The sequence below is a fragment of the Balaenoptera physalus genome (assembly GCF_965194825.1).
Source record: "Balaenoptera physalus genome assembly, chromosome: 1".
In the NCBI taxonomy this organism is placed as follows: Eukaryota; Metazoa; Chordata; class Mammalia; order Artiodactyla; family Balaenopteridae; genus Balaenoptera; species Balaenoptera physalus.
This window is the reverse complement of record NC_138882.1, coordinates 60247068-60272992: the sequence shown is the minus strand read 5'-3', so window position 1 is coordinate 60272992 and position 25925 is coordinate 60247068. Positions and strand designations below refer to the sequence as shown.

The following is a 25925-nucleotide window of genomic DNA, read 5'->3' as shown; positions in this document are numbered from 1 at the left end:
GGTTGTATGGGTAGGGGCTATCCCCCCAACTCATGGAATTTTATTTATTGATTAAAAGCCTTGTGTAGCATGTGTTCAAAGACAGCTGTGTCTTGGAAGAAGCGATATCACACTGGTGTTATCAGAGGGTCATGTAGCCATGTGGGACCTTAAGATAAACAGTCCTGCACAGTCTGTCCCAGTCAATACACAATTTGCCAACTTCACATGAAATGTCCTTTGGCAAATAAAAAGGTTCTCTTAGGGAAACGTAGGATGGATACATGCTGGTATTTTTACCTCAAATTAAAATAGAGTTATCAAGTGGATTATTAAGGAACAAAAATTAATTATTCCTGAACACATCACCCTAATAATAAAACTAATTTCTTTTTTTGTGTATTCCCTTCCTGGGGACATCACTGTCTTTAGGATGCATCACTTTGGCTCCTGTAATCTCTTTTGAAGAATGACAATTTGCAAGAGTTGGAATGCCTGACCTTGTGTTTTATTGTGCAAGGTCATGGCCCTCAGCAGTATGGTTGCATGGTGTTTGTTTGTCTTTTTGTGCATTCCCTGGTGGTGTCTAGATGTTCAAACCAACATACTAAGAACAAAATAAGTGTGCTAAGGAAGACCCATTTCTCTGCAGCTGGCTCTCCCCAGTCATTTCTGGTACAAAAGGCAGACCCCAGGGACTGCTTCCTGATCATGCATTTTCAGTTTCTTAAGTAACTGCAACAGGAAGCCATGAGGCTAGGCCTTATTTCCTCAGATGCATTGTTTTTGTCAGCCCATTGCTCCTATCACTATTCAGCTTCTAGCTTTTTACATTTTTAAATAAATCCCTTTTTTTTCTTTAGAAAAAAAGAAGGGTCATTCTCAAAACGCAACACTCATTGCTGCCAGTAAAAGCAATGAAAAACGAAAAAGATATAGGAGCTCTTCCACTGTTCACTAGGCTTCCTTCGACTATAGGTCAACCCTTCCAAGCTTGTTTTTCTGGGAACAAGCAGGAGGACAGAGAAATAGCTTCAGGAGGGTCACCTCGATGCACACAAGGTTGCATGACTCACCCCATTTTAATCACTCTTCTCTCCCCCAGCTCCCCGCTCTCTCCTCTTTTTCTCTCTCCCTGTCCCTTGTCCATATTCTCCCTCCTCCCTTTTCTCCCTTATATCCTTTTATCTGGTCAGGTTTTTAATATTGTTAGAATATTAAGATTAATGAAATAATACTTGAGTGTTCTGATGACCTCCGAGGAAGGTTCTTTGGATTTCCTCGTTCTCTCATAACTAATGTCTTCTCTGGGAGTAAACTGTTCATCCATCAAGCATATTAGCTCTTCTCCAGCAAGTTAACCATTCATTAGGCGATTTTTTTTTTTTTCAAGATTAAGGCCAAGGATCTGTATTGGCTCCTCGCGGGAAGGAAATGGAAACAATTCCAAGGGCTGCTGTCCTTGGGTAAAGAGGAGAGCAGTACCATTGCAGGGAGGTTGGGGGGGGGGCATTCAAGGCCTTCTATAATCTGCCCCAAACTACCTTTTCAGTCTTGCCTCCTACAATCCCCTGACAGGTCTGTAGCCTTCTCTCGAGGTAAACTGAACTTCTTTCTTTTCCCTTAGTATATGAAGCAGGCCCCAGACCTTAGCTTATATGCTCTTCCCACTGCCTGGAAAGCACCATCCCATACCTGAAACATGACAGGCACACACACAGTGCCTCACATGCTCCTTCTGTCAGGGAAAGTGCATCTATCCTTGAAGGCCCAGTCCTAGGCCCATCTCTTCCTCTGTCTTCCTTGAGTAGCTCACCTTGCTCCATCCCTTCTTTTTCTCTCTGAACACCTACAGCACTTACCTGTGTCAGGCAAAAGTTAATCTCCATGACGAAAACACGCTGGCACTGAAACTGAATATGATGTTCTTGATAAAATTTATCAGACTTTGAAAAAGTGATGTGTGTGTGTGTGTGTGTGTGCATGTGTGTGTCTTAGTGAAGAAGCTGAAGGCTGAGAGGGTGAGAAGAAGAGATGATGAATACAGAGAGAATAACTAGAGAGAAGTGATGAAAATAAAATATCACCTCCTGGTCCTGATCACTTATCTCACAGAACCCATTTTTGCTAGTCCTCTCCCATAGCTGTGCTAATTCTCTCTCTCTCTCTCTCTACTTTGGCCTTCATCCTGCAGCTGCCAGTCTTATAGATGGTAGAAACTCACCAAGGCTTCTCAAACACCAGTTCAATATTTAAAAAAACATCTTTTCAATTTGGAGAGACCACTACACACACAACAACACACACACACACACACACTCCATACCCCAAATGCCAAAATGTCCACTAAATTGCACTTAACCTCCTAAGTGCTGCTCCTTCTGCATCCTGTTGGCCAAAACTAAAAACTGAATAGTTTATATTCTTCTCCCTTCCCTTCTCCAGCCTTTTGCTGAAAGTTCTAATGGTATTAGACCAGCTTCAGGTAGTCTCCATCTCGCCCTGTAGTCTAGTCTGCACATACGCTGAAGCCTTTGACACGTCAAACAAAACCTCCTGGTACTTTTGTTTTCTAGTGTGTACACACATACCCTTATAATGTCGGAATAACATGCTCTATAAATAAAATGTGAACATTAAAACGTGTTTTTAAGTACCCAATTTTGCTTCTATACTAAAGACATATTTGTGAAAGGTAATGGAAAAGTTGTAGACTTTGTAATACCTTTTTCAGATAAAATCCTAAAGGTATTCATATATATTCATATATATATATATATATATATATATATATTCATATATATATATATATATATATATATACACATAGCCATAGCCATACACATGTCAAACTTATGATAATTAATAACTCATGTGGTTTTGAGATGAAAGAACAATGAAACAAACATGGAAAGTATTAGAGATGAAACTTTCCTTCCTTCCTTCCTTTCTCCCCATCTTTTCCTTTCTTTCAATAAATATTTAGTATCTGCTACATATGTGTTTGGTGCTGTAGGGAATAGAAAGATTAAAACACTGACCTCTGCCCTGAAGTCACTTTCAGTCTTGTTAGGAAGATAAGGTATGATGGAAAAGATTATATGATATAGACATTAAAAGATTAATACAGGGCTTCCCTGGTGGCGCAGCGGTTGAGAATCTGCCTGCTAATGCAGGGTACATGGGTTCGAGCCCTGGTCTGGGAAGATCCCACATGCCACGGAGCAACTAGGCCCGTGAGCCACAACTACTGAGCCTGCGTGTCTGGAGCCTGTGCTCCGCAACAAGAGAGGCCACGATAGTGAGAGGCCCATGCACCGCGATGAAGAGTGGCCCCCGCTTGCTGCAACTAGAGAAAGCCCTCGCACAGAAATGAAGACCCAACACAGCCATAAATAAATAAATAAGTAAATAAAGTGAAACCTTTAACAAAACAAAACAAAACAAAAAACAAATACGAGACCTTTACTTGAAGCAGCCTTCATTTAAAAAAAAAAAAGATTAATACATAAAATGTCATGAAGTAATATGTGATTATATAGCAAATAAGTGGTATTGGCGATTAGTGCTACAGTTTTGAGGTAGACATCTTTGTGGGTTGGGTGATCCCAGCAGACTTCCTAGACGAGGAAGAGCTTCAGATGGGCAGAAAAGAGAAGCACAGGACAATTCTGATGGAGGGAACTAAACTAAGCGGTGAATTAAAAGACTGTACGTGGGATTAAAATGTATTGATAATATGATCTCGATGATGTTTTAAAAACAGATGCTTAGAAAAAGAAAAGACAAGAAATATGGAAAAATACAGTGGTTGACTTTGAGCGGTGGGACTATGGTTTTCTTGGTATCTGTCTATTTTCCAAATTATCTATCATGAACCTAAAAAAAAGAAAATAGCGTAATGGAACCTTAGAAAAGTCATGCATCAATTTCTGTTGACCTTTTGCTCACAAATCTTCTAGTGACAATACAGGATTATCTCTCCTAGCTCATGTTTATAACAGGCTATTCAATTATTTTTCTCACAGAAATGTAGGGGCAATTTCCATGATTAATGTTTTATTTGATATGTTAGGTAACTTTCGTGTTCTCTTCCGTTCAGCATATTAGCCATTGTTCCAGTTATCTTCTGTGTAATAAAATCACCCCAAAACTTAGTGGAGTAAAACAAGGTTTTATTGTGCTTATGGATTCCATGGATCAGATATAAGGACAGGGCACACAGGGAGAATTTGTCTTTGCTCCATGATGTCTGGGCCCTCCACTGGAAGATTAAAAAGTTTGGGGTGATGACTGCCGGAGGCTGGAATTATCTGAAGGCTCATTCACTCAGACATCTGGCAGGGGATGCTGGCTGTTGACTGGACTATAAGCTGAGGCTATTGGCCAGAACACATACATGTGGCCTCTTTGTGTCATTGGGCTTCCTTATAATATGGAGGTTGTTTTCTAAGGATGTGTCCAAGTAAGAGAGAGAGCCAGGCAGAATCCATATCCCCTTTTACGATCTTCTATGACATAGCCTTGGAAATCACACGGCCTCACTTTCACCACAGTCTATTGGTCGAGGCAGTCACAAAGCCCACCTTCCCCTCTCATTTCAAGGGGAGGAGAGACAGTCTCTGCCTCTTTTTTTTTTTTTTTTTTTTAATATTTATTTATTTATTTTTGACTGTGTTGGGTCTTCGTTTCTGTGCGAGGGCTTTCTCTAGTTGCGGCAAGCGGGGGCCACTCTTCATCGCGGTACGCGGGCCTCTCACCATCGCGGCCTCTCTTGTTGCGGAGTAGGGGCTCCAGACGCGCAGGCTCAGCAATTGTGGCTCACGGGTCCAGTTGCTCCGTGGCATGTGGGATCTTCCCAGACCAGGGCTCGAACCCGTGTCCCCTGCATCGGCAGGCAGATTCTCAACCACTGCGCCACCAGGGAAGCCCCAGTCTCTGCCTCTTGATGGAGAAGTAACAAGGTTCCAGAAGAACATGGAGAACGAGACAAATTTCTGTGACAATTTTTAGAGAATATAATCTACCACAGTCATTGTCATGCTTTCTCTTGCAGTTAAGTAAGTTGTACCCAATTATTGCTGAAAAAGCCAGATGAGCCACAGATTTTCAGGCCCAGAGCTATGTTCAATGGCAGAGAGACTACTTAGTTCAGTGATACCAAGTATCTGCTGCAAGTTGCCTTTCCACTGGAGAAAGGAAGGTCCTACCTTCATCACTGAAATGGTTTCGTTTATAGTCCTGGAAATGCTGTTTATGTTATTAATATGCTGACCAAGACCAGAAAGTTCTGCTGAGAGAGTCCCTGTCTCATTGAAGTTTACATTCTATGTTATATTTACATTCTATGTTATATTTATAAATACATAAAGCCATTACTTGAGTGTGGAAGGACAAAACAGACTCAACAGAGGGAGTTTGGAAAAAGAGCAGAGAAAGAAGGAAAGTGAGTACATGAGAGAGAGAGGACCGGTGGAAGGAGATTTTCTTAATATCTTCCATTCATCGTTGCCAAGTGGGAAATCTTAGTTGATAGCAGTTGGGTCTTGGTCGGCAGAAGATTAGCAGAATGATCTCCAAATCATTCTGCTTAGGCCTGTGAGAAGCATAGGTAAAATAAAAAATGAGACTCTAGCCTTAGGAAGTTTATTTGTCAGGGTGAGGGGTGTCAAAGGAAAATCACATACATATATATTTCACTTTTTCACTCTACAGTGAGAATGTGAGTTGTCATTTAATCAGAGTGGTGCAACTTAAAAACTGAATGAAATTAGAATAGAAATAAAATTTACCAAGTTTCCCTGCAGCCACACTTTTAGTCCAATACAACAGAGATGCTTTATTTAGTCCTGTAAAGGTAATGGCTCAAGGAGCCAAGGGAAGAATGTCTTAGAACAGTGTTTCCAAACTTATTTGACAACAAAAGCCACCGATTAGGTACAGATTTCAGGGCCAGCCTCCTGGAGATTCTGATTGTGTTTCTCGGGTGGGCTTAGGAAACTACATTTTTTATAGAAGATTCTATTATAAGGAAAATTTGGAAAATGGAGATCTAGAAAAAATTGCAATTGACCAAAGAGGAGTGAAAACACAAAGAACTGTTTGTGCAAATAAAAAAAACAGAAGCACAGTTAATTAAATGCTTTGTGCACCTTTCACAAGTTGACTGAATCTATGTCGGCAACACTATAGATAAATACAATAAAAATAAATTCATAATACATTTGTCAAGATATTTCCAGCAAATGTGAGTCTCTAAAAAGTAGGTATAGTTACTCACAATTGTGCAAATAAATGCATCACATTGATGTTTTTAGCCTATAAGTAGGTTCTGAATAAAGGTAAAATTAAAAACATACAATGTTTAAAATTAATCAAAATCATTTTAAAGGATTCAAATTTTAAATCCTCCTCATAATGATCAAAAGTCCCTTTCAGGACTTCCCTGGTGGCACAGTGGTTAGGAATCCACCTGCCAATGCAGGGGACAGAGGTTCAAGCCCTGGTCCAGGAAGATCCTACATGCCAAAGAAGCAGCAGCAAGTGGAGTGAAGACAAACAGTAAGAAATTTCTGTATTGTATCTATATGTAGTTAAAAATTTAAGTGCTGATCACCACATTCACCCTTCTTTCCATCTGGTTTAGTCCCTTTTCTTGTCTCTGTATACGTCTTTTCTCAGTTCTCTGGCCTTTCTTTCACTGATTTCAGGGAACTTTTGTCCTAAATGGCTTTTACTCTAGAAGCATCTAATTTCATTGAGCCTCAGCTGTTCCTCTCTAAGACACATAGTATCTCAGTGTTTTATAATATTGAAAAGAACAAATAACTTTTCAACAAATTCAAAATAAGTCAGAGCTTGCTCATCATATATCACCAACTTAAATTAGACAAATATTTCTTCTCTTGTGCTTTGAAAGTATGATTTATATATGAGATAAATGACAAAGGAGATGGCCAGAGGGGTTGGCTTCTTTTCTGAGATCTGCTTCTTCTTCTTCACCATCAGCAAATAGAGTATCTGATCTCTATCAGGGCAGGGACAACCTGTCCAGAGTTTCTGTGTCTTTAACCTTTTAGGAATGGGAGAGCTCCTCTTCATCATGCATTTTAGTCCTTGGTGACTTCCTGAATAATCCAAGGATCTGCAAGTCACGTGAGTTATCATGTGTGTTGTCAGTGCTTTATAGATTTTATTGAATTGTGAGATTCTGCTATAGCACGGTTTCTCAAGCTGGGTACTTTCAGCTTTTCAGGCCAAATAATTTTTTTGTTATGTAAAGCTGTCTTCTGCATTGTAGGATGTAGCATCCTTGAACTCTACCCACTAGATGTAGCATTACCTCAGTTGTGACAACCAAAAAATTTCCAGACATTGCCAATTTTCCCCCAAGGGAAAAAAAATTGTCCCTGGTTGAGAATCACTATAGTGTAGTTAAGAGGTGGTAAATGGTGATTACTTAGTGTGAGCCTTAAAGATTATATACACATTTTGATTTTTCTATATATTTTCTTGCCATTCTTTGGCATATGTTATACTTTTGAGTATGGTGGCATTTATCTATACTCAATTTATTTTATATAATTCTTATTCATTTTCTTATTTATCTATTTCATTATAATATAATTTTTTCCATTATTTTTTCTCATTATATTTACCAACCAAGCAGAAAAATGTCTACCAGTTTTTCAAACGTCACCTCCATGGAACTTCTCTTATTCTCACTATCTGAAGCCTTAAAACAAAGAAGAATTAACACAAATAGAAACTCAAGTGAAGAAGTTAATTTATGGGGAAACAACTTCTATTTTATGCAGGTAAAATTTGAAGTGATGGTAGAATTAGTGTTATGTCCAGCACCTACTTGAAGAGAAGTTGGGATATAGACCTGGGAGTCAACAGTATAGATGAGAACTGAAATTATGAAATATCCAAGAGAAAAATGAAAAGGCTCAGAGGGCTGAAAATTACACCTTAACATGAAGCCATGGAAATGAAACTAGCAAAAAGAGAAAAAGATATTTATTGATTGAAATAATAAAAGCTAATGATTGATTAATAATTAGGTGAATGGCAACCCTACCACAGGGGTCACAATAAAGCCCCAACTGTAGGAAAAAGGAAGAAAGAAAGAAAAAAAAGAAGAAAGAAAGGAAAGAAGGAAGGAAGGGAGGAAAGAAGGACGAAAAATTCTATCTACTAACTGTATATTCCAAAAGATCATTGCAGAGACTTAGTGGAAAAGCAGTGGGTGGACTTGTGGGTTTGGGGTGAGAAGGAGAGGATACAAGAGAGGCACATGATAACTTGCCAGGCTTGAGTTGAGCATGTATTCTTTTTTTTTTTTTTTTTTTTTTTGTGCTTTAAAAAACAATATTGTTTTATTACTACCAGCAGGAGTGGCCTGCATGGGGTGGTGGGTGCACTGGGCTCAGGGTATGTGTGGGCTGTGAGGGGTAGATGATAATTGGGAGGCTGAAGGAAAGGGAGTGGGGCTGGAGGCCAGGCCCAAAGGCTTCTCCGATTTACTTCTGGGAAGAGGTAGACTTAATAAAGGAGTCGTGGCAAGCTAGGGCCAGGCCGCCAATAAGATTAAGAAATTCTTGGAAATCTAGCTGTCCATCAGAATCGAGGTCCAGCTTCTTCATCATGCGGTCAAGGACACCAGGGTCCTTCTGGTTCTTTGTGAAGGCACCCAGCTCTGTATTCACGAAGATAAGGAACTCGGCCTTGGAGAGTTTGCAGTTGTTACCGTCCCTTCCAGCATGCCTTTGGAAAACAGCAATCAGAGACTCGATGCACCGTTCAGTCTCTGTAGGGCTGGATATTTTTGCCATGTTCGGAGAAGAGCGAAGCACGGGGCTGCGAGCAAGGAGCGGCGAGGCGCGAACTGGGCGGCGGGCCGGGTCTGCTCGAGCATGTATTCTAACAGAACTTTCTTTGCTGTGATCTACTGAGGATCAGCTCAGGAGCACCTGTTCCTTGCCCTGAATAACCTATTTCCTGGAGTGAAAGGAAAAGGGTGCCTCACATGGTGAAGAATGTAAAATAATCCCCATCCTTCTGTTGCCCCTACCTTCCTTTTAATTTATATATTAATCATTTGATACTGCTCTTGGGCGAGTTAAGTGCTTGCCTACTGCAGTGAGAGAGATGAAGTGATTTTATTGTCATATACTAAAAGTGCCATGAACAGATCATTGGAACTGTTACCTAATTATTGCCAGAAAAATTAGTTTAGGATGAATTCTTCTAAAACCAAATCATCCTATGTAGAATTTTTCTAATATCCAGTTGACTTATAGTAAGAATTTTAGAATGAGTCAAAACATTCTGTTCCCTGGGAGTACAATTAACAACTAATTCAACTTAGAAGGTTTACAAGGAAATTACGTGGTTCAAAATTGTGTTAGATGGGCACTTTACTGAGTCCTTTTTCCTTCGACCACATGAGTACCAAGTGGCCCACGCTTTAATAACACCTGCTTTGAACATTTCTTACACTAGACATTGTGCCATGTTCCACGGCACAGACAACTGGAGTCTCCATTCTCCCATATGTCTGGCTGCTTTCTGGAGAAGGTAGTTCTGAGTTTCTGACAGCCAAGACAAAAAGGGAAACACCATTGAGTTATACTTTTATATTTCTTATTTTATAAAAGAAATATCCCTCCGTAGAGACTAACTTCCCTCTTAGTGTCAAGAGTCAAATACATCACCAGAGACAGAAGAAGGAACACATGAGGCCAGAGGCCAGACGTCTCCCGAGCAAAAGCTCGTGCGTCTTCCTCTATACCACCTCATAGAAGAGAACTACGTCAAGAGGCGCTTGGGAAGAAAAGCGGTCAAGCATTGTGGACTTTCAGGCAGAGGGTCCCTAAACTAGCTTCTGAGACATCTTTAGGGGCATCAGTGGCATAAAAATCTCGAGGGGGGCACACTGCTCGTTTTAAAGATTGAGAAGCGGTCACTTTTTGTCTCAGACTGGAGCAACAGACTTGTGTACACGACCACCTTCCCCGCTTTCGGTGAACCTCAGAACTTGGAGCTCCCCCATAAGGAGCCGCAGTTTTCCCTTCCGGCCCCACCGCAGCGAACCCAAAGCACGAATCCAAGAGACTGAAGACCAATCGAGCCGATCCCAGTGGAGGAATCTGGCGGGGAGCGAAATTCTCCCATAGGCGGAAAAGATGCGGAAGACTTCTCACTCCAACCAATCAGATGAGAGGAACTCTTGGCACACCCCTTTCCGCTAACCAGTCAGCACCTAGCTCGATGGGCCCGGCCCACTGACACCCGGAAAACGTCTTTTAAATTTTATTAGTATAGCTTTTCCCCCACCGTCATTCTAGGCCTTCCCACAAACTGTGGTCAAAAAAGGAAAACTGGATGTAACAGTTCCAAAGCTGGACAGTCTTGCAGTGAGAAGCGAAACCACAGACCTCTTCATCAAAACAGTGATACTGGGAAGGACAGGGAAAGGGAAAGGGAAGGGTTCCGGAGAGAAAACTACAGCTCCCAAGGGCCCTTGCACGGACTCGGCGCGCCCTGGGCTAGAGGGCGGGACATCGTACGAAGAAGGCTGAGGGTCACGAGGCTCCTCTCGGACTTCCTGAAGTGGGCGGGACTTGAGATGGGCGGGGCGGTGGCCACCCCCGCCTCTCTCGCTTTGTGTCCTCCTCCCTCTGGCTCAGCTGCCTGAGACGTCGGAGGGGGCGTGGTCCGCGCGGAGGCTAGTGGGGGGTGCGAGCGCCGCGGGACGTGGGTGACGCGTCTTCTTCCAGCTCAGCGGTGTGTGAGGTGTCGCGGCCCCGCCGGTGATTGGTTGTTGAGAGGCTAGTACGCAGCGGCCGTTGGTCGCCGGCAGCACGGAGCGAGAACCGGGGAGGGCGGGGGGGTTATGGGGCGGCAGCGGTGGCGGCGGCTGGAGGAGGCGGGCGCGGACGAGCCGGCGGCTGCGGCAGCAACGGCGGTCCCCGGAAGCCCCCTGTGAAGCGCACCCGTCGGCGCCGCTGTGGGCCCCTGGGAGAGAGCGGCCAGCGCGCGAGCCGCTCAGGAGCCGCTCCTCCAGCGCCGCAGCCCTTCGGACTCTCGGTCTCATCCTCGCTCTCCTGCTCCGGCTCCTCCATCTTGGCCTCGGCAGTAGCAGCTGCCGAGAGGATGTGCCGCCTTCTGGCAGGGGGAAGAAGGAGGAGAAGATGAAGAAGTACCGGCGGGCCTTGGCCCTAGTCTCCTGCCTGTCTCTGTGTTCCCTGGTCTGGTGAGTAGCCGCGACCACACGGGAGTTTCCCGTGAGGGGAGAGGGGGGCAGGGAGCGGCCCAGGTCACACCCCCAAATCATCCCGGCTTTTAGGGTGCGGGTCTCCAAGGCTCCTATGAAGCGACAAACCGATTACTCCGTGACTCTCCGGCGGGCTGGCCTGGCAACCCTCTCTGCGGAGGCTTTCGTGGTGCGTTTTGGAATTTACAGAGACTAAGTGGGAGAGGGAGGCGCCTGGGTGCCTTTGTACCCGGTTACCCTGGCCCTTGGTGATGGTGGGGTGTGTGGGAAGTGTTCACATAGAGGCTGGGTAAGTTGCTCGGGCTTAGTAGCAGCTACTTGTTTTCATGGTTTGGGAAGGGCATAAGGTATGTCGGATGTGATGTGTTCCCGACAGGCGATTTTAAAAACGTGACTTGTCGTGAAGGTGACTAATGTACGAGCACTGGTTCTCCTGGCCCTTTCTCTCCTAGTCTTTGGCCTCGGGTACACTTGGGGTTGCTGTTCTTGGAGACTTTCGGGAGGCGTTATGAAGCACTTTTTCAAGGGGTAGATGATAAGAAGCTGTTGAGCAGAGAGTGTCTTCGGGTGTAGTGTGTACAGGGGTTTCTGGAAGTGTGGCTTGGATAATGTCCCGTAGTAATGGAAGGATAAGTCCTGCATTTTGGAGGCGGGAAGAGTGCTTTGTCTATAAGTTTGTGGAGTTTCTGTTAGTCCCTGGCACATTTGGGGTTTTTTGAAGGAGAAGAGAAAGCTTGTCAGTCAAAGGATCGCTACCACTGTACTTGGAAAATCCATTCTGCCCTCCGAGGGAGTTTCTTCAGAGATGTGTGACATTTGCTGACTGTAAAGATGCTTCTTCAGTCAGAGTGATTTGCTGTTATATTAAAATCTAGACAAACTAAGTTTCTTGTTTAGCTTATTTCTGCAAAACACCAACAATTTTTTTCATTTATGTGGGTGCCTAATGGATTCCAAAGACACTGAAGTTGTAGAGTTGTTGCTCACAGAAAATAATACGTAAATAAGAAGAAAAGAAAACACTTGCCTGGCTGAAGAATTTTGATTGGCAGGTTGATAGACGTTTTAGAGAACAAGAAATTTGGCCTCTTGACGTTCATTCCGAACCCTTTAATGAGACCAATGTTATCTCACCTTCTGCTTTTTAGTATCGTGTTGGTTACCAAGAAATGCATGTAGGAGATGAGTCCGCTCACCTCATTTTAAATTTAAATTTGTACATGAGATACGGAAACCTTGTGTGTTCATATACACTTCTTTCTGGGGGCTGTTTAGTTGTTTGTAGGTTATATATGTTTTTTCTTTCCTCTTTCTACTTGATCTTGCCCATCTTTAGGCCGTGTATTCTTCATCACTTTCTGAAATGGTTGAGAGGGCAAAGAGGTTACACTTTTCATTCAAGTTTAAAACACACCAGGATCTCTGGTTTTTTTTTTTTAGTTGAAATATACTTGACATATAACATTGTGTAAATTTCAGGTGTACAACATGTTGAATTGATACATTTACATAATGTAATATGGTTACCATTGTAGCAATAGTTAGCATCTCTATTACATCACATAATCATTTCTTTTTGTGGTGGGAATAATTAAGATCTGGTCTCTTAGCAAGTTGATAATTATAATACAATAGTGTTGTCTATACCCACTATACTGTGATCTCCAGGACTAACTTATCTACCAGCTGCAAGTTTCTACCCTTAAACATGATTTAAAAAAAATTAATTGGCTGGTGGCAGTGAAATCAAGCATTACAGTGTGGTTTTTAAAATCATTTGCAGATTTAAATTATCCATGCTTCTATTAGTTTGTTTAATTTTGGGTTGTCTTTTGCTTAAGCTGACCTCAATATGGTTTCTCAACTTTATTCATTGGAAGTAGTGAGGAGATCATGACCTGTTAGGGGAAAAAAAAAATCAGTTAGCTTAGTACTGAAAATAATAGTCATAAAGTTCTGTAAAGTTTGTTGACTTTCACAGTGAAAAATGGTTGTTGAGGGATTAAGTAAATATTGCAAAGTTTAAGAAACTTTTGTTTAAGAAACAGTTGGGTTTGTTTTGAGATTTGTTTGCACTGCCAAATTTTAAGATATTTTAATTGTTCTTTACTGAGGCCATGGAAAGGCATTATAGGATATTAAGGCTTGAGAATTTTTTGGAAGGGTGATGATGACATCAGGGAAGAGAAGTGATGTGTGGTGTGATTGGCAAAGGGTATGTTGTGTCTTTTGAGGCTGTTCTTCCTTGGGAAATTGGAATAATGAAATTATGTCACTGACTCAGCTGGAGATCTAACTCTTGCTACAAGATGGTCTGTTAGGTCATTTCTCGACATCTCCATTCTCCCTTAGCGTAATGCTCTTGTAGGGTTTGACAAGTTTTGCAAGAGTCATTTTTGTTTCTGTCATTTATAAAGTGTTCCAAGATTTTGTGATCCATTTCTTTTTTAAGCCATACCATTTTGTAGATTTATGAGTGCTATATGTTTATACTACAATACTCTATAGTTTCTAAGTTCCTAAACTCCTCATCCTACCAATATTACTGAATCTTATAATCACTTTATTTATACTGTCACATATTTATAGATCTTGCTTATGTCTCCCCTCTCCTTTTGTCTTTCCAGCCTGGAGTCCTAACCTTAGATTACTTTCACAAAAGACTCATCCTATCCTTCTTATTATTTATTCTGGTTGCTATTTTTTCCTTTTGCATACTTCATGTGATTCTTTATCAAATACTACAGAGTATTTTAGGCATAAATGTACTATAGCTGTGGCAAGAATAATTATGATAGCTATTATTTATTGTCAACTCTCTGACAAACCTGTGGTGTGTACTTTGCACATTTTAGCACCTTTAATCTTCACAACAACCCTATTAGTATTATTGATAATTTACTTTTACATTTTGTAGTTAAGGAAGTAGAGAAGTTAAATAACTTGGCTAAAGTAAAGCAGCTGTTAAGTTTTGGAGCTTGGATTTGAACCTAGGCCGCCTGATTCATGGGATCCTGACTGCTGTAATCCTTTGTCGGTCAGGAAAACTATATTGTAGGTACGGCTCCATCACTTACTAGATCTGCATCCTCGGACATGTTTTGTAATTTCTTTGAACCTTAGTCCTTATATCCTAAAAGTGGGAAAACTAATTCATTCACACCCCACAGGGTTGTTAGGAGGATAACATGAGATAATATATATGGTACATCTTTGTAAAATAGTAAGGGTACATTATCTATATGTTTTATCATAAAATCATTCAACAAAGGTTTTTCTCATGTTCATTAAGTACCAGATGTTGTTATGGGCATTGAAAATGTGAAAATAGGGTGACCAACTTATCCTGGTTTTAGCAGTGAAAGTCCTAAGTCCCAGGAATCCCTATGTTAGTTTCCTATTGCTGCTGTAACAAGTTACCAAAAATTTAGTGACTTAAAACAACACACATTTATCATCTTACAGTTTTGGGGGTCAGAAGTCCAAAATAAGTCTTAACTGGGCTAAAGTCAGGGTGTCAGCAGGCCAGGTTCCTTCTTGAGACTAAGGGAAGAATCTGCTTCTTGACTTTTTCACCTTCTAGGGGCTGCTTATATTCTCTGGCTCCTTCCTCGGGTTATTCCAACCTCTTGCTTCAGTCTTCACATCTACTAATGAGAGATCCTCCTGCCTCCTTTTACAAGGACTCTTGTGATTACATTGGGCCCACCCAGACAATCCAGGATTATCTCCCCATCTCAAATTCCTTAACTTAATCACTTCTGCAAAGACCTTTTTACCATGTAAGGCAATATATTCAGGGATTAGGACTCAGACATCTCTGGAGGGGCCATTATGCAGCCTAGCCTACCCACCTTGGTCCTGGCAAACTAGGAAGATTGATGACCACCCTAAAGAGGAAAAAAAAAGACTTGGTCAGTGCCTTAAGTGGTGGATATTCAAATTTTTTTGTATTCCCCCCATCAGAAAAGCATTGTGCATGAACCTTTAATATGTAATTAATTGTTTATAAGATTTATACATGTGTAAATATGGTATTAGTATATTAGTATACTAATAGCATATTGGTATACATAATAAATTATACAAATTAGATGGTTAAGAAAGATGAGAAAGAAAATAAACAGTCTAATACTTTGTTAACAGACCTTTTTGTTCTTATTTAAAAAGTAGTAGTTTGGTGAGAGGTGTGTGATTGACTGACTAGATTATTTTACATCATAATGTGGATGAATAATAGCTTGTACTTTGACTTTGTATTCTAGATAACGGTCTATTATCACTAGCTGTGTGTCCTTGGACAGATTATTTCTATGAGCCTCAGTTCTCATCCATAAAATGCTTTGCAGAATCAAGATGGGAGAATTTTGTTTCAGGCAGAGGAAAGATTCCTGTTGGTGGAGAGAGATGGGAAGGGAGGTTAGAGCCAGCTTTTGAAGGGACTTGATTATTGTGCAGGTGAACTCTGATTTTAACCTGACTGAGAGGATGAGCCAATGAATTAGTTTAAATAGGAGAAACCGGAGAGTGAGGTCAGATTGATCTTTTAGTTAGATCACTAGGAGGATAGAGTGGATTGGAAAGGACAGACTTCGGAGACAGGGAGCCCTAAAGTGGCAGTCACACTAGGAGAGAGTTGATAGATATCCACAATACCTTGTGGATAGATATCCACAAACATTTTGTTAGGTAGAAACATTTATATGTTTAAAATACTTCAGTAAGAAACTAAATACTCTTTTTTGGAAACGTACATGTTGCAGATTGTACTTTAGTGCCAGGTGTGTGTTAACCTGTTTTGTTTTCAAGACCATATTTTAAAGTAGATTCAAAAAATAAAATTGTACCTGTCTCAGGGGAATGGAAATTGCTTTTGAGTATTTGTAGTATAGGAATGTCAATCCTTTGTGACAGACTAGTTTCATAAATGCCGAGTTTTTTGAAAGAAAATTTGATTTTATTTTAGGACTTTGTTTTTGTAATGAATCACTAGTTAAAATTATTTTATATTTTCCGTAAAAGTAACGCCTAGCTTTGGTAGAAAATGTTTTGTCGCATTAACATGGCTCATAAGTACTAAGGTCATTTTATATTTCTTGTTATGGAGTATTTGAAATCGATAACAGGAGAAAATGTGAAAAGTGCTTAAAACAGTGCTTTGCTCATAGTAAGCCCTATTATGTAAGTTCTTGTTATTCATTCATCCTGGATACTTTGGCAGAAGTAGGATCCTAGGCTGAGGTATCAGAGTTCAGAAGTAGGAATCCATACATCTGTTCAAAATATCAATATTATTTTGTTGCCAACAATGTATTTGGTGTGGTGGGGGTGGCTGAAGAAGCAGGAGACTTGAGCTCTGCCCTCAGGAGTATACAAGCTGCTTGTCAAAATATAGGTAGGTACTGGTGTAGTGGAAAGGGCATGAAACTAAGTTAGAGCTTGGCTGTAATCCTTTATTTCCAGTATTAACAGTGAACATTTATTGGGCACTTATTTCTTTTTTAAAATTTTTTGTACAGCAGGTTCTTATTATCCATTTTATACACATCAGTGTATACATGTCAATCCCAATTGCCCAATTCATCCCACCACCACCCCCACCCCTGGCCACTTTCCCCCCTTGGTGTCCATACGTTTGTTCTCTACATCTGTGTCTCTATTTCTGCCCTGCAAACCGGTTCATCTGTACCATTCTTCTAGGTTCCACATATATGCGTTAATATACGGTATTTGTTTTTCTCTTTCTGACTTATTTCGCTCTGTATGACAGTCTCCAGATCCATCCATGTCTCTACAAATGAGCCAATTTCGTTTCTCTTTATGGCTGAGTAATATTCCATTGTATATATGTACCACATCTTCTTTATCCATTCGTCTGTCGATGGGCATTTAGGTTGCTCCCATGACCTGGCTGTTGTAAATTGTGCTGCAATGAACATTGGGGTGCGTGTGTCTTTTTGAATTATGGTTTTCTCAGGGTGTATGCCCAGTAGTGGGACTGCTGGGTCGTATGGTAGTTATATTTTTAGTTTTTTAGGGAACCTCCATACTGTTCTCCATAGTGGCTGTATCAATTGACATTCCCACCAGCAGTGCAAGAGAGTTCCCTTTTCTCCACACCCTCTCCAGCATTTGTTGTTTGTAGATTTTCTGATGGTGCCCATTCTAACCGGTGTGAGGTGATACCTCATGGTAGTTTTGATTTGCATTTCTCTAATAATTAGTGATGTTGAGCGGCTTTTCTGGGCACTTATTTCTGTTCTAAGTGCTTTATATACACTAACTCATTTTGTTCTAATTAAACTCTTTTGAGATAGACATACCATTTTAAAGAGATTAAGAAAGATACAAAGAAATTAACCAATTTGCCTAAATTCTCAGTAAGCAGTGAGCTGGAATTTAAGTAGCCTGAGTCTGAGCCTGTGCTCTTAACCACTACTGTCTGCTGCCTGTAGGCTGGGAGGTGGCCTTAGGCAAGTTTCTCTACCTTTTCTTTGTTTGTCAATTTTCTTATCTAAAAGATGGGGCTGACTGGATTGGCTCTACGAGGAATGAATAATAGAATTATTCATGAAGCTTTAAAAAAAAATACATGCCTACGGCACTTACCTTGGACGTGTGGTTAAGTTTGGGATACTCTTGTGCATTCCAGTCATTACTGCTAAATTAAATGAATTCTGAGATTTTTCTTTTGCACTTTTAACATTCTAGGATATCTGATTTGAACATTAGTGAACAATACAAAGAGCTGAATTGTTTAGTAGTTGCTTAAAAAAGGGAAAAAACTGGACTGGAGTTGTCAAGGAAGACTTGGTTTTAAGAGAAATGACGTGTGGTTCATATACTTTACTTCTGTGGAATACAGGTGCTTCATGAACTGAAATAAGATACACTGGTGCTGCTAATATGAATAGCGGCCTTTCCCTAGTTTGTGTGTGTGTGTCTGCTTGCCTGCCTGCAGTGGGCAGATAGTACTTAATTGTCAGGAGAAATGAGAAAGGTTATGAGTAAAAGAAGACGATGTACTTGATATGGGTGGAAGTGATAGTAAGCAGCCAAGCCTGAGTAGAAAATAAAAGCTAAAGTCATCCCTTGGTATCCGTGGGGGATTGGTTCCAGGACCCAACCTTGGATGCTCAAGTCTGTTATGTAAAATGGCATAGTACACTCAGCCCTCCCTCTACCCAGATGTGGAACCCGTGGATGCGGAGGGCTGAGTGTATTCTGGAAATTGTGATGGGTTTTGCAAGCTAAACCAAGGAGTAAGGCAGTAAAGATCCAGCAAGAGAAGTGGTGTTTGGAGAGTGTTATTTTGACATCATTGTGTTACAGGAGAAAGGCTGGAGGGATGAATACTAAATGAAAAGCAATTGGAGTAGTTGAAGTTTTTCATAACAAGGACTTAACTTGGCAGTAGAAATGAAGAGGGTTCATTGAGCAGAGATTTCCAGGAAGTAAATGATCTGGTTTGGTGATAGGTTGGCAAGTTGGCAATGCAGTACAGAAGAACTGGGTTTTAGTTTGCCTCTAACCAGCTCTTGGTCTTCAACACCGCCTTTCTGTTGTCCATCTCAATGTCAAGAGATGTTTACTGAGGCTTTTCTGTGTGCTGCTTTCTGTGCAAGATTCTGGTGGACAAAATAGAAAAAGTAGCTGCTTTCTTGGAGCCTACTGTGGTTGAGGGGATAAATTCTAGGGTCTAAAATGATGGATCTGTGAAGTAAAGTTCAAAGAGAGAAGAGGAGTTAATTTTTTTTTTTTTAACTTGGGCAACTAGAGGAATTGGAGGTGTTAAAAAAGAACTGGAAGAGTTGCAAAGAGTTTTAAAGGAGAAGGAGATGTTAGTTGAGGCGAGGAGAATATCCCAGTGGAAACGTTATATAGGGACTTAAATGCAGACTTCAGTGAAAATGAGATTTGGGCTGGAGCTGTCCTCATAGAGGGGATCATTTTTGAAACAGAACCTTTGAACATGGAGTTTCTGCAGATACTTAGAACAAACAAAGGTGACAAGCAAAGTAAAGCTCTGAGAGCGGAAACTAGGGAAGGTGGAAAGAGGTTTAAGGAGGTCATTTGAATGGTCAGCAATATAAAAACCTCAGATAGCCTGAAAAGCTTGAAAATTGAGAAAAAGGCCCTGTTTTCAAAAGAGAGAGGTGATTGATAAGTTTTTGTGAGTGGAGATAGAAGGTATTTGGAGAGTGGTAAGTGTGAGCTCGTACACATTTGTTTCGCAGCCAGAAGGGATACAGGAAGCTGGAGTAGCCTCATACTTGTATGTTTCAAACCATTCAACCCATTTTGATTTGAGGAGGGATACTGAGGGCCTATGCAAGGGACTTGAGCATCTGTGGATTTTGCTATCTGCAGGGGATCCTGGAACCAAGATACCTAGGGACAACTGTTTACACTACTCTGGAATTTGATAAGTGAAAGAAGATAAGGATAGTAGCTGATAACAACTGCTAACATTTGAGTGCATATTCTATGCCAGGCTAAGCATTGCACATGCATTATTTCATTTTCCCATTTTACAGTGGAGACATACAGGTTTTGTAATTTGTCCAAGAGAATGCACCTGGGATTAACACTTGGGTCTTTTGACTCTGAAGTCCATGCCCTAGCCACTACACTACAAAGCTTTGTATTTATCTCTTGTGGCTGCTTTCTAAATCAAGAGGTAAATATTGCCCCTCCCTTGTAGTAGTTCTTATATTTTTATGTTCTGCTGTAACTAGCCATGACTAACATCATCAGTTCTTAAGGGAATGGATTAGTGTTATTTTCTCACCTTTCTTTTCATTTATCTATTGACCAGAGAGTATTAAATAAGAAATGTAGCACTACAGAAAGATCATAGGCTTTGGAGAGGTAGATCTAGATTTGTAGTCACAAATTGAGTGACTTTGGGCCAGTTAACTTCTGAGCTTTAGTTTACTTGTAAAAGTTAGATTAATATTTTAATCTAAACTGCCTGGCACACTAAAAAAAAGACTGTGTTTTCTTCTAGAGACATCAGATATTTAGGATTGGATTGATCATACTCTGTTTATGCCACCTTCTGTATGGACCCCCCTTTTTCCTCCATCTTACATCATTACTCTTTTATCTTCTATCTTCATTTTCACTCCTATTTCCCCCATGTTAGGCATTTACCCTAGAGTATATCTGATGTGTTTTTCCAGTCGACCTTCATGTATTTACTTCATATACTTGTGTTTTCTTCCAAAATAATGTTTTGTTTATATGTTTTAAAATTTACATACAGGGTATAATGCTATTAATCTCATTCTTTTTCCTACTTTTTTCCACTGAACACTTTTTTAGAAGCTTGTTTTAGTTACTAGAATCATCATTAAGTGAATTCTACGTAGTTAATGATGTGGCAGATGCCTCAGGAAGGCCTGATGTCATTTATTCATTCATTCAATGGGTATTTATTGAGCCCTTTGTGTGCAGGCTGCTTCTAATGAGAGACTTTATGCCAACAAATGCATTTGGGAGTATTTGTTCCAGTTGCTTGTCTTTTGCGATCCCAGTACTATAGACGAATTAGGGTGGTTTTGTAGTAAATCTTAATTATCTGGCAAGGTGAAACACTTGTCTTTGCTTTTTTTGTTAATATAGTTATTCTTAGACTGGTTTTTCCTTATCATATTTAGAACATTAGGAGCCTTCACGTTTTTTTGTTTGTTTGTTTTTGTCTTTAGGATTCTCTTTTAATTTTTATTTTATATTGGCGTATAGTAGATTTACAATGTTGCGTTAGTTTCAGGTGTACAGCAAAGTGATTCAGTTATACATATACATATATCTATTCTTTTTCAGATTCTTTTCCCATATGGGTTATTTCAGAGTGTTGAGTAGAGTTTCCTGTCCTATACAGTAAGGATCCTTCAGGTTTTTTTGTTGTCTTTTTTTTTTTTTTTTTTTTTGGCCGCGTTGGGTCTTAGTTGCAGCACGCAGGATCTTTCGTTCCAGCCTGCGGGCTCAGTAGTTGCAGCACGCGGGCTTAGTTGCCCCGTGGCATGTAGGATCTTAGTTCCCCGACCAGGGATTGAACCCGCGTCTCCTGCATTGGAAGGCGGATTCTCAACCACTGGACCACCAGGGAAGTCCCCCTTCAGGTATTTTGATAGGAGTTATATTTGAGTGATGAATTACTTTGGGGAGAATTGCTGTCTTTACTCTGCTGTCAGTAGCATTCCATCCATGAACATATTAGATCTTCATTTATTTGTCTCTTCATTTTATGGTCATTATTAGAGTTAACATTTTTTCTCTATAAGTGGTTGTGTAATTTTTAAGGTTAATTTCTGTAAATTATTTTATAATTTTTGTTATTGCTAATAGTTTATTTTCTATTTTGTTATTGCTGGGGAGGAAAATATTGACTTTTTTGCTTCTTATATTTTTAAATTGAAATAATTTACATACAGTGAAATGCACATATGGCATCAACTGTATAGTTGGATCAGTTTTGACAAATGTATACATCTGTATAACTCACACCCCATCAAGGTATGGAACATTTCCATCACTCCAGAATGTTTTTTCATGTCCCATTCTACAGAATTCCCTGAAGCAACCGGTGATTTGATTTCTATCACCATGGATAGTTTTGCTAATTCTGGAACTTTATTTAAATGGAATTATACAGTATTTATTCTGGTGTCTGGCTTCTTTCACTCAGTGTAATGCTTCCAAGATTTATCTTATCTTTTTTCATTCATTAGTAATTCATTCCTTTTTATTCTGAGAAGTAGTACATTGTATGAATATACTACAGTTTGTTTACATTTTCCTGTTGAACATCTGGGCTGCTTCCAGTTTTTGGCTATTAGGAGTGAAAGCTACAGGGGACATTTTTGTACACATAGTTTTCATTTCCCTTAAGAAGTACCTAAAAGTGGAATTGCAAGCACCGAAACAGATGGATATCGTATGCTACTGGATATAATACCCTGAGAAAGACACAACATCGCTTATGAAGGCTTCCAGCCAGGAATACATAACCTGAATCTGCTCATGATGAAACATCAGACAAACCTCAAAAAAGGACCATATTATTTCAAAATAAAAGGACTATGTCCTTCAAAATGTCAGTGCCACATAAGGTAAAAGCCAAGAACTATTCCAGGTTAAAGGAGGCTGAAGGCACATGAAAAATGCAGGATATGATCTTACACTCGATTCTGTACTTGAGGTGGGGAGAGGGGGAATGCTGTAAGGACACTACTGGGGACATAGATTATTGTGTCAATGTAACATTTACTGAGGTTGATAATTGTGGCATGGTTGTGTAAGAGAATATCCTTATTCTGAAGAAATACATACAGAAGATATTTAGAGATAAATTACGTGGAGTGGGGAGAGAGGGAGGGCTATGTGCTTGCCAGGAGCAAATGGCAAATGATGGAACCAATGGGTCAAAATGTTAACAATAGGTTGATATGGGCAAAGGGTTTATGGATGTTCTTTGTGCTATGTTGGCATTTCTTCTGAAAGTTTGAAATTATTTCCAAATAAAAAGTGGGAAAAGAAAGAGTGAGATTTCCTTTTTCTCTGTGTATGGTTTTGATTAATCCACTCAAATTTCTTTAATTATCATCAATTAATTCCAATTTTTGTATACTTTGTGCCAATTTTGTTATTTTTCTAGAAACATCCATTTCCTCTGAGTTTTCAAATATATTAGTATATATAGCTGGTAATATTTTATAACTTTAAAAAATCTGTTTTGTTTGTGGTTATTTCATGCTTTTAGGAACATATTTTGTTAATTCACATCACCATCTCTCCTTTATCGGTTTTTCCAGAGGTTTATCTTTTTAATATTTTCGTCGAAAGACTAACTTTTGGTTTTCTTAATCTTCTTTGCTTTTTTTGGTTTTGTTTTTTATTTCAGTGATTTCTGTCCTTATAGTCTTCCTTTTTTCTTTAGATTTACAGTTCTTCATCTTCTTGAGTTGAAAGATTAGCTCTTTTGTATTCAGTGTCTCCAAATGTGCTCAGAAGCATAGTTTTCCTGCTGCTGTCTTACCGGCATCCCACCAATTTCGACCTGTAGTCTTCTGCTATGTTTTGTAATGTTCCCTATTGTTTCCTCTTTAACCAAAGGATTATTCTGCTGCATAATTTTGTTTCCAGGCTTTGGTATGTTGTTAGCTGTTGCTATCCTAAATGACACTCAAATGTGAATTTTACAAGACTTTTAATTACATTTACTCTGAAAGTTAATACCTTTCTGTATGAATGGTGAATCCATGCCACGTTATTGGGGAGGAATTGGCAAAAAGGTATAAATGTCCTCTTAGTTTCCAGATTCTGTTTTTTGAGCTTGTGTGTGTGTGAGGGGGTGGTGGGTGGGTGGGTGAGTTGGGGAGTAGTAGTGGTGGAGGTGATGGGGCTGATGGGAAGAGGAATGAAAAGTGACCTAATTTCCTTTCTGCTACTTGCTACAAAACAGTTCCCCTCAGAACCCTTATTCATTTAATAAATATTTATTAAGCACATAATGTTTGCAGGTTTTGGCTTTGTAGGGAGGGGCTAAAGTATCAATAGTTAGGAATATGGAATTGATTCTCAAAGAGTTTAAGTAAGAGAGGATATACATGGCACAGAATCAACTTACAAATAGTAGTGGGGAGTACTCATTTTGAACTGAGGGAGAGTGTCAGGCTCACAGACTGCCATTTATCTTGATGTGATTTGTGGTGCTGAACTTCTTAAAAGTTTTGAAACTCATCTCATCAGGCTTGGGGTTTTCATAGTACAGTTTTTGAAACTTGCTTAAGTAGTATGGAATGAGACCCATTTAATCATGCAACAAAGTGCCCTCAGCCATTGTAATGTGACCCACTGATTCTTAATGAGGGGGCATGCATATCTAATTCACCTTGGGGAACTTGTTGAAAGTAAAGACCCCATTATAGCGATTCATTCTTCTTCAGTAGAGTTGGAGTGGGTTTGGGGTATTTCATTTTACTTTGGTGATTTAAAATTTCTTTCTTTTTTTTTTTTAAATTAATTAATTTATTTATGGCTGTGTTGGGTCTTCGTTTCTGTGTGAGGGCTTTCTCCAGTTGCGGCAAGCGGGGGCCACTCTTCATTGTGGTGCGCGGGCCTCTACTATCGCGGCCTCTCTTGTTGCAGAGCACAGGCTCCAGACGCGCAGGCTCAGTAATTGTGGCTCAAGGGCCTAGTGGCTCCGTGGCATGTGGGATCTTCCCAGACCAGGGCTCGAACCCGTGTCCCCTGCATTGGCAGGCAGATTCTCAACCGCTGCGCCACCAGGGAAGCCCTAAAATTTCTTGACAGTTATTAGTTGGTGATAAATTTTATCTATTTTAGGCTTTTTTTATACACAAAATTAAGGTTATCTTTACAGGTCTGTCCTTAATTAATATCTGTCCTTAAATAGGGACTGATATGTTAGAGGTATTTAAGTGATACTGTTGATAAAGCTGTAATTAAGAGGAGGAATAGGGTAGATAGGTAAAGAATGTAGTCTATATTAATGTCAGGTATATTCACATTCTTCAGAGAAATAGAACCAACCATATATATATATATATAAAATGAGGCGTTGGGTCACACGATTATGGGAGCTGAGAAGACCCACGGTCTGCGATATGAAAGCTGGAGACCGAGGGAAACCAGTGGTTAATTCAGGCCAAGTCTGAAGGCCTATCAACCAGTAGAGCTGAAGATATAAATCCCAGTTAAAGGGCAGGAGAAGATGAGATGCCTCAGCTCAAATAGTGAGGCAGAGGAAAAAAGGGCAAATTCTTCTGATTTTTGTTCAGTTCAGGCCCTCAGAGGATTAGATGATGCCCACTCACGTTGGGGAGGGGCAGTCTACTGAGTCCACTGATTCAAATGCCAGTCTCACCCAAAAACTCCTAACTTTGGATAATGGGATTTGATTATATGATAGTAAAAATTTAGGATCATGAGATTTAATGTCTTTTGGCCATCTTCACATTAACTGTGAATATTAGGATTTATACACAAGTATACACATACACATGCAGAATTCTTGATGATAAAACTAGTATGTGCTCATGGTAGAAATTTAGAAAGTATAGAAAGGAATATAGAAAATAAGGGGGCATAATCTCCAAAATTCTAACACCCACAGTTTTGAATATCTGAAACTTTTTGCTGTCCCAAATATGTGTATATATACACTCACAAATGCACCTACAAACACACATGTGTACACACACACAGCTGAGAAACAATGCAAAAGTCTATCAATAAAGAAATATTTAATAAATAGTGATATATCTATATGAAATTTTGAATAAGTAATATATCCTTGTGGTTCAAAAGACATAGAGTATCGTAGAGTGAAGAATATCCACCTATTATCCTGTCACCCAGTCAGTCACTCAGTTTTCCACCCTGGAGGCAACCAAGGTGGTGCTTTTTTTTCTTTTCTTTTTAATTCTTCCAGAGAAATTTATGCACATACAGGTGCCTTTAGTACACATATGCACACATGGTAGCATACTATATGTATATATTATTATGTACTTTGCTCTTCTCTTTTTGTTTTTTTTTTGTTTTTAATTTTTATCAAAATGATGTATTCATATCAAAAAGTCAGATAGCTCTAAAAGGATTTTGTTTGTTTGCTTTTGTAAATAAGCCATTCCCT

The 25925-nt window shown here is 39.9% G+C and overlaps 1 protein-coding gene and 1 pseudogene across 6 annotated transcripts in view; one reads left to right on the top strand and one right to left on the bottom strand.

The window, feature by feature from the left end:
• Nucleotides 1-8305: 8305 nt before the first annotated feature.
• Nucleotides 8306-8897, bottom strand: LOC309649343 (protein S100-A11 pseudogene; annotated as a pseudogene). The gene has a single exon. The product of its transcript is annotated as a protein S100-A11 pseudogene (transcript).
• Nucleotides 8898-10650: 1753 nt separating this feature from the next.
• The window catches only part of SUCO (SUN domain containing ossification factor), a 73021-nt gene continuing 57746 nt past the window's right edge, over nucleotides 10651-25925 (top strand). For 2 of the 5 annotated variants that reach the window (XM_082437113.1, XM_082437108.1), the window contains exon 1: nucleotides 10856-11239. In XM_082437113.1, coding sequence (XP_082293239.1) covers nucleotides 11178-11239 — 62 coding nt within the window. In that variant the 5' untranslated portion in view covers nucleotides 10856-11177. Of the gene's footprint in view, nucleotides 11240-25925 lie in introns of all 5 variants that reach the window. The other 3 variants (XM_082437107.1, XM_082437110.1, XM_082437106.1) reach the window with 2 other exon arrangements.